Source organism: Anastrepha ludens, chromosome 6 (genome assembly GCF_028408465.1).
Source record: "Anastrepha ludens isolate Willacy chromosome 6, idAnaLude1.1, whole genome shotgun sequence".
NCBI lineage: Eukaryota > Metazoa > Arthropoda > Insecta > Diptera > Tephritidae > Anastrepha > Anastrepha ludens.
In genome coordinates, this window is record NC_071502.1 from 37,827,267 (window position 1) to 37,836,388 (window position 9,122).

At 32.6% G+C, this 9,122-nt stretch overlaps 2 protein-coding genes across 5 annotated transcripts in view; one reads left to right on the forward strand and one right to left on the reverse strand.

The window, feature by feature from the left end:
- The window catches only part of LOC128868065 (uncharacterized), a 30,403-nt gene extending 28,400 nt beyond the window's left edge, over nt 1-2,003 (forward strand). For all 4 annotated transcript variants that reach the window (XM_054109797.1, XM_054109796.1, XM_054109798.1 and 1 more), the window contains one exon: nt 318-2,003. In XM_054109797.1, coding sequence (XP_053965772.1) covers nt 318-434 — 117 coding nt within the window. In that variant the 3' untranslated portion in view covers nt 435-2,003. The remainder of the gene's footprint in view (nt 1-317) is intronic.
- Nucleotides 2,004-5,037: 3,034 nt separating this feature from the next.
- On the reverse strand, nt 5,038-8,386 carry LOC128868064 (zinc finger protein 816-like). Its single transcript, XM_054109794.1, has 6 exons — nt 7,728-8,386; nt 7,276-7,668; nt 7,130-7,219; nt 6,698-7,045; nt 5,633-6,605; nt 5,038-5,567 (listed from the first exon to the last, which is right to left on the reverse strand). Coding segments are annotated over exons 1-6 (2,316 nt in total). The 5' UTR covers nt 8,238-8,386; the 3' UTR covers nt 5,038-5,565.
- Between the last annotated feature and the right edge of the window lie 736 nt (nt 8,387-9,122).

The window sequence follows — 9,122 nt, forward strand, 5'->3', positions numbered from 1 at the left end:
TGAGATGACATAAAATTACGATTGACTAATTGTGCATTGGGAATATTAAAACTGTTTTGTAAATCCCAATCTATTTCAAGTTTAATTTTTTTAATTTAAAGGAACTTACTATAAGTAATAGAAAAAACTTGGCATATAAAAAATAAAAAAAGACATTAAATCGTTAAATATTACGAATTATCGGGACTGTACCCCTAGTCCATTTAAGCATTTAACTTGTTTTTAAGTGCGTTGCTTTTAGCCGGAATAAATTATCCTCCTTGCATATTTTTATATTTACTATATTTAGCACTCAATGTCTTATATTCTTCTTTCAGATCGAACCGATACCTCATTCAGTGTTCCCCTGCGAACAAGCAGCAGAAGTCGTGCAGAAATTATGCAACTCGGAAATACCCGGTCGCGCATTACTAAAGTTTCATGATATCGAATAAATCATCACCAATCATGACGTATCGGCTGTAGCGGTGATAGCATCTTTTCCCATCACTCTGGCTGCAAGGAAAAACGCATACGCGGAACTCGACGGCGGCAAAGAGAATTTGTTTACCACTAAACCAACATAAATTATTTGTATGTTTATTCCAGCAAGGATGAAATTTTAGATATAAAAAAGGTTTATATCCCATAAAAGTGCAAGAAGCAATTGGTTTGTTCGTCTGCACAATTGCTAATTTGTAATTTGTGTATTAGGAAGAAAAAAAGCAAATCTTTAGATGTACGAATTTTTTTAGTAGTTTTTGTTAGAACTAAAAATTATTTCATGCATATATTGTATTCAAATATTGAGCTAACCCTTTGGACGACCGTTGCAATATAAAACAGAAACAATTACTTATTCATCAACATCGCATATGCACATGATACATAGAGACATATATGTATGTACGTATACTCATTATAAGCTAGTTTACATTCATGCCAATAGTGCACAAAATAAACTTCAAACTACTAATTACTGTTCGTTTGAGGATGCGAATAATTAAAAAATGAACCACCCATCATAATACCATTGTAATATGTGCTTGGAAATATGTATGTTTGTAGAAGTCGTAAAAAATATTGATCATAACTAAGTGATAGAGTTGGCAGAACCCGCTCAAGAGCCATTGGCACATATTATGTATGCAAATTATAAGAAGGCAAAAAATTTTCAGACGCACTTACACACACACAGTAAGAAATATTGTTGACTTGTTCGTGCGTTTGCAAAATATGTATTTGCATTGAAATTTGTTCAAATATTTTTTTAGTCTACCAACTTCGACTAGTTCCATTTGCATACACTTTCATCATACATACGTACATAAACGCGCAGTGTAAGAGCTTCAAGATTTTAAGTTAGTCGCAATAATTTGCTTTTATTAGTGATGTTTTTGTTATTGCTTTAAGGGCAACAAGAAACTGTAGAGTAGTTTTTTGACCCATCGCTACGCAATTGTAATTATACATTTTTAATGATTTTATTATTCATTTTTCCTTTATTTATTACATAAATGTACAATTTTCTGGTAAATTTGTTCGACAAAGTCTCTTCACCGCAATGTATTAGTAAAAATTTGAATTTGGAAATTATTTTTAGTTAGACTTTTAATCTTAATTCATACATACTTTTGTGTAATGATTTTCATAATCATTCTATTTTTGTAAATATCTACATATGTATGCATACATAATTATTTTAACGGATTTATACTTTTAAGTTTTAAAATTAAAAATTTTATTCTCAGTGGATCACACACAATGAACAAATATTAAAGTAAATAAAATTTGATTAAGAACAAACCCTTGTAGATGTTCAATATTAATTTATTATTGATTGTTAATTATATTATTGTATGGCAATGTATTCGTACAAAATTACTATTTGTACTATTGCAACTTAAGCATTATTCAAAGTTATCGATTAGCTCGCAAAATTTATTGTCATAGAGGGCGAAAATTTGTGCAGTGTTGTGCAAGAAAGTAAGGTAAATTTATTAAATAAAATACAAACAAAAATATGTTTCTTTGTTTCCGTATTATATGAAATATTTAGGGAAATGCAGCATAAAAAATATCCATATTTTTTTTAGGAACGCTACTGGAGTAAGTCATTGTCCCGGTATAAATCCGTGTTGTTTCGGTAAAGGGAGCGTTTGTTGGTTTAAACTGAGATGAGTTGTAAGAAAATCTCCAAAACCTTAGGTGTCACACAAAGTCCACACTGTTGAGGTATTAAAATCTTAGTATTTTTGTCGGAAGAACCTATTTCAAGCTGGTGTCATGATATAAAAGAAGGTCGTTCCAATGTCACTTTTCTGGCGCCATATTAACTACCTAACAATTAAACAGATTGTGGCATTTCATGCTACCATACAGAATCCTCAAAAATAATTTTTTTTATTCGTTATGAGCAGCAAAAAATGTAAATACATATGCACACATTTCTCCCATGTGCAGGCGAGATAAATTAGAAGTACATATTCTTTGTTTTCTAGCTTACAGAACAGCAAGAAGATAATGCACGGCAATCGGTTTTACGTTGTTGTCACTAAAGCAGCATTCCCCGTTCATGTATGGGGAATGTTTATGCTGCTTCAACAACAACAGCATCAATGCATTTTTAAATCAAACTAATTCACTAACAGATAACTCATTTTATGAAATGACGTAGAAGTAAAAATGTGTCAAGTTTATTTAAGGAAATATTAAAAATTCGAAGGCGTTTTTCTTTGGGAGCAACATTTTTTAGAATAAGGTCAAGTACCTAAAAACTGAAAAATAAAGGCATCCGAAAATTTAAATGTCGGCAAAGTAATGAAGTAAATTACAACATAGATTCAGTTTTTGCTATATGTAATGTAAATTTGCTTATTTACTAACATCTTAAGATTTTTAATGAATAAAAGTATCAAATCTGGATTTTACTTTATTCCCTCACCTTTGCGCATCGATATTCTTCAAAGGATCTTCTAAGTGCTCGAGAAACACTACAATATTTGTTATTTATCACATAAACTTGGCATTTTTGGTATGCAAATTTTATTCTTGTATAAAGTTCTAAAAATCTATTTCATAAAAAATCTATCTTCGTGAAAATTCCAATGAGACAAAGATGTGCTTAATGTTTCCATATGATTAATGAAATGATGAAACTACTTTCTTTTCTGTTTCATGATTGGTGTTGGGTGTTTACTAACATGTGTCGAGCATTCGCTATATCAAGAAAATGCACAAACCGCCAGCAAATTAAATTATCAAAACTCAACGCGATCTCGCGGTCTTTCAAACTTGGACTTGCAAACAATAGGATATAAAACTTCATCGCGAAATTTGTATAAAACTTCTAATGAAAAAAATTAAAATGTTAATGTTTTGATCAATTTTTTTTCGATGAGTTAAATACGAACTTTTTTATTGGCATGGAGCAGTTATATGCCTTGGGCACACCACAACCAGTGATGATGCATGCCGATGATTGTTGGTATCGGGCCTGCTATAGTCAAGTATATTGGGAGTAGTTATTTTTTACATTTACATATTTTTTTTTATTCTACAATTTTACCTATTTGGAATATACGGCAGCACTTTTTATTGCTATAGTGGGTTGAGATATGTTGGCAGGGCAATTAGCCTGTGTAGTTAGTAGAGCATACGGGGGTTTATATTTATATTTCATTTTTTGCGCTCAATAGTGAAAACACACAAAACTGATCATGAAAATGTCTTCAATTTTTTTCAAAATATTCTCCTTGGAAGTCAATATACTTCTGCATTCGCTTGAACTAATTTTCAAAGCATTTTTGCCACTCAGAAGTGGATACCTTCAAAACGAGCTGTTTAAAGGTCTTAACAGCTTCTTTAAGCGTTGAAAAACATAGACTTCGCATTTTATTTTTGATGTTCGGAAACAAAAGAAATCATTAGGTTCCAAATCAGAGCTATAAGACGGATGATCATTTGAGTGCTGAAAAACTCTTGTGAGCTGATACGTGAGAATTCGCATTGTCTTTTTGAAAGACTCAGGCTTGACTTTTTTAAGTTTTTTAGTGATACAGGCGCGATATGTGAGATTTTCCGAAGGGAGAAAGGGAAAGAGTTCGTTTTAAACCACCCATACTGTCGACTGCTGTTTCGTTTTCGACTCATATGCATAGATCCAAGATGCGTCAGCTGTTACGATGTCATGTACGTGCTTTGAGTCCTTTTTTGGGCAATTGTCAACTTATGCGGTATTCAACGAGGTCAAAATTTTGATTTTGACATTTTGACTTTTAATTTGGTTCGCTCACCGCAACACCCAAACTATTTATACATTATATATTTTATATGCTTTACATGTATATACATAGGGTATATTCAATAACGCATTATAATGCGCAACGTACTTTTGCAGTGTTGGCAATGCGTTCAGAAATGCAAATATGGCAGTACTGCAAATGCATCGCGTTCGAAAACGCCATTTTTGTATCAAACGTCGCGCATTATTTGCAGGAAAAATTTTAATACTGCCAATCTATCAATTGCAACACTTGTCACATTGGCAGTGCTGCCAGCGCTGCAATTACTGCGCATTTGTAATGCGTTTCTGAATATACCCATATTTCAATAAAAGTTACTCCAAAAATATCGAGTGCAAGTAGAATACTTTCATGTAATTCATAATGCAATGATAGTACAAAGTGTGCCATGTAGCAACGACATTTGTTTTCAGTACGCAGTTAAAGGTTATTTATTTATCTTTTGTTATCCTTCCTCATTTTCCATAAAATGTTTTCAAACATTACAATAAATAAACTTCAAATATGCGTAAATCCATTGTATAGTAAAACAAAAACAGTTTCTTCCTATATTTTACAGGCGGCTTTGGTGTGAGTTTGACAGGCAGTCAAGTGTATAATGGTGTGAGTGCTTGGTCTTTTTGTTTGAGCATATTGGCGGAGTTGCTATACCTAATTAAAATTTTTATGGTAACATTAATAACAATAGAATATCGACCAGAAAAAAATGCGAAATAATATCTTTGATTTGGAAAATGTATGATACAATAACAAGTATTTTTAATACTCGTATATTTCGTAGCTATAATAATGCTTTTGATTGAGAAATATCTGAATTTTTAAGTAATTTTTTACACTTTTTGATAAGATTTTCTATGAAATCACTTTTTATACAACCAGGTCAAATATCAGATGATTTCAGCTGCGGGTATTTTTTTCACAACCAGCTGAGAATGTTTTTACTTATGAATCTATACAATGCGTACATCAGACTGCCTGACATCATCATTTTGACGTTTCGCCGAGATTCGAACCTAGGTTCTCTCTGAATTCCGAATGGTAGTAACGCACCAACCCATTTGGCTACGGCGGCCGCAAATTTGCATATTTAAATTTTAAATAAATGTTCACTATTTAATAAATTTCCATTACATACTAATCCTTCGTTTTATATTTATAATTCCACGCTTTTCATAACTTTGCCGAGATTTACTGTACAAAAAATACTCCAACATTAATATTATCGTTTTATATAATCGGGTAGAAGGATGAATTATCCCGAAGTTTTGTGCCAAACTCATATTTCTAAAATTGGATAGTTAAATCATATTATGTGGTATCACGAATAAAAAATCATAACATTAACTTACAATTCGTTACATCTTCTTCCCCCTCCATAAACATATTTACAGAATTTTCTCGTTGCTTAACTGTTTGATGCTTCCGCTTTTTATGGGCGCATAATCCGGAAAGTCGACGAAAACGTTCACCACAATCTTTGCACTCATAACGTTTAACATCTGAATGTAGTTGCTTATGTCGAAAAAGTCCGTGTATATTCGTAAAGCCTTTGCCGCAAATGTTACAAATTTTATCCCGTATATTTAAATGTGCACGCATATGATCGTCTAGTACACGCTTTCGCAAAAAATCCTTAGGACACATGGTACACTTGAATCGTCGCAAACGTTCATGCATAATCTTCACATGCTCTGTCATTTGGTGTTTGAGTCGGAAACCCTTGCCACAATGTTCGCAAATGTTTTTACGTTCACCAGTATGTACCATCTGGTGTATTTCCATGTCACGACGATTGGCAAATCCTTTCGCACAAAAGGGGCAAAACCACTCGAACTCTTTTGTATGAGCGCGTACTTCGTGCTCTCTTTTTAAATTCCGTTGTGCAAAACGTTGTTCACAATAAGAGCACTTGTGTGGTAGTTCACCAATATTATGCACTTTTAGCAGATGTGTTTTTAAGGTAGAATGGCTACGTAATATTCGGTCGCAAATTTGGCATTTTAAATTGTTATTGGACGTTGGCAGAAAACTACAACGTTCTAAGAAGTCCTGCTCCTCTTTTTTAAGTGGTTCATTTAAGAAACTCTTGCGTTGCAAATTATAAAAATGATGCTTCAGTCGAGATATGGCATAGTAAAGCTCTTCATTGCTGAATTCAACATTGTATATTTGGCGTAAATTCGTTGCGATTTCTTCATAAGCTTCTCTCCGTGTACTTAATACTGAATAATTGGAATGACTTTTATCCCACAATACAGGATGCATGGCGTAGAAGTCAATGAAGCCAAGTGTAAACTCATCAATTACTGAAAACGATATTTTCTGCAAATCAAGCAAGAAAATTTAAGTTATGAACATCACGCAAATATTTTCTTAGCCTGTAAGAGGTTTTATGCTTAGCCTGAATAACTCACCCGATGAGAGTTACTATGTATTGAGTTCATAGTATCTAATTCTGCATTCGCCAAAAATTCGCAAAGTTCATAATAATATTTTCGAGTGGCATTTAAAGTGCGACGCGTATAAAGGCATCTTTTATAAAATATGTATAAACGTTTTATTTCACTGTTAATTTTTCCTTCCGTGAGATATAGATCATAGTTTTCCGAAAAGAATTCCTTCATTTTACTGATTGCTAGAGCACGCTCTTTTAAGTCATTATAAGCGGGGTATTGTAGATTCCATAAACAAGGTTGATCTCGAAAGCATTTTATAAAATTGCAAGTAACTTTATTTTGCGCAGAAAATTTTAAAAGTGATTGCTATAAAGTTCAAATAATGAAACTAGATATTGTAATTCAAAACTTACAAGCGAACCGGTGAAATTATATGTACCTATTACTTACTTTGTGATTCTCTTGCGGCGCATTTGTTTCGCCATCCGATAAGTCAAATCCACTTTGTAAGCTCTCGACGTAGAAAATTTCACTTAAAGACTTGGAATTTAAAATTTAATTTAGATGAGTAGATGTGGCTATCGTAAGAACTGTACCTTATCATTTTCACTCTGGTCACTGAAATAATCTTCGTTCTCGGTCTCAGGCATTAGGCAACTTTGTTCAAGTTGAGGTGTATTGCATGGCTTCATAAATGAACATTCTAAAAAATATTTTTCTTCAACATCTGAAATTTCTATCCCTTCTTCTAACCTTCTGGCTATGTCGCAATATTGATGGTGTAGTTGCGATAGTGATTCTTCTAAAATACGCATACAAATAAGTATATTATGCTCAGCCAACGATCTTAGCATTTCTACTTTAACAGAACATTGCATATTTTTTGCATTAGAAGTAATATGTTGAATGGGCCATAATGATGGGAAGTTTTTGTATATTTTAATAAATTGTAGTGTGACAACGTCTTCAATATTTAAATCAATAACAAGCTGAAAAATATATAATAAAATAAAGTATTTATTTCATAAACTATTTGAAACAATTTTACCTCAAGTATTTCAGATTCTGGGCATAAATCATATTCATTTTCGTTCCTACTATTTAAATCCTTCAGCGGGTAGTCTACCACTTCCAGTTCTGCCACCTTCATGTTAATTATATTCTCAAGTTGGGTGTCTCCTTCAATTTTATTTTCATTGAACTTGTTTTCATTTTGATCTTCCGTTTCATGAACACTCTTATACAATTCACATACATTTGAAGAATCGCAATGAGCGTTGGTTACTGCACCTGCGTTTACACATCTTGTAGTACATTCCTCACTTCCCATCGCTTTATTTTCCATCTCCGATTCCAATACTTCCTCAGTGGATTCAAAAAGCCACTGTGTTTCATCCGCAATTTCCATATGAAGCTCCTTCAAATGTTGTAGAAATGTTGCCCAATATCCATACTTTTTATCACAATAAAGGCATTTTAATGCAAAATATTTGTATTGACTTGTGGCCAAAATATAGCCACACGGTTTAAGCTCAGCCAAGATAGAAGCGTTGCTCATTGTTTATGTTGATTCATATAACATAACTCCTCTTTATATACAAAGGGTTGTTTTGTTTTTTCTTATATAAAAGCGATAAATAGTTTATGAAATTTTATCCGGCCTGAGGAAACAACTTTTTGGTGTCTTCTTCTTCTTCTATAGAAATTCTCAATTTTATGTGTGTTTATATAAAAGTTTATTAAATGTATAAAAATGTATTAAATAAATGTAAAGAAGGATGTAATGAGGGGTAAAGAGGTGTATCACCAACTTAAAAAGGAAAACTGTACCCACCGGAGTCTTATGCATATATGCACACAATTATAAAAGCACACTTTAATTTAAATTATAACGTTTCAATTAAATTTATTTTAGAACAAATAATTATATATGTTTTAAGAGCGACATTTTTCCATTAACGTAAAGCCGAACTGTTTTCATTAGTTATTTTTGGCGCCATATTTCTGGCAGTTCACAATTTCTTTTATCAGCTAATTATTTGAATAACTTTGACCCGTTCCCACGACAGTCGGTTCTACGTTGCCGGAACGACCCGAATTTATACCCGGCCAATGACTGTCACTTCAGCAGCATTCCCCATATGTAAGTATGGGGAATGTTTATGCTGCTACAACAACAAGAAATAATTTTGACCAATTGCAATCTAGATTATAGAATTTTTTGCTTATTTTTATATTTTATACTGATTGTGCTTATTTTTATTATACATGCTTACATCTGATATAAGCCTACTAGGCAACCACGTACTAAATACTAACTTCAATGTTGGTGTGGAAACTAAAAAAATCAACACAATGACTCTTAGTTGCCGTTTAAACAACGACTGATTGGAGGAGTTTGTGAGTAGTTGTGAAACTATCATGCATATTTCGGATGGCGATA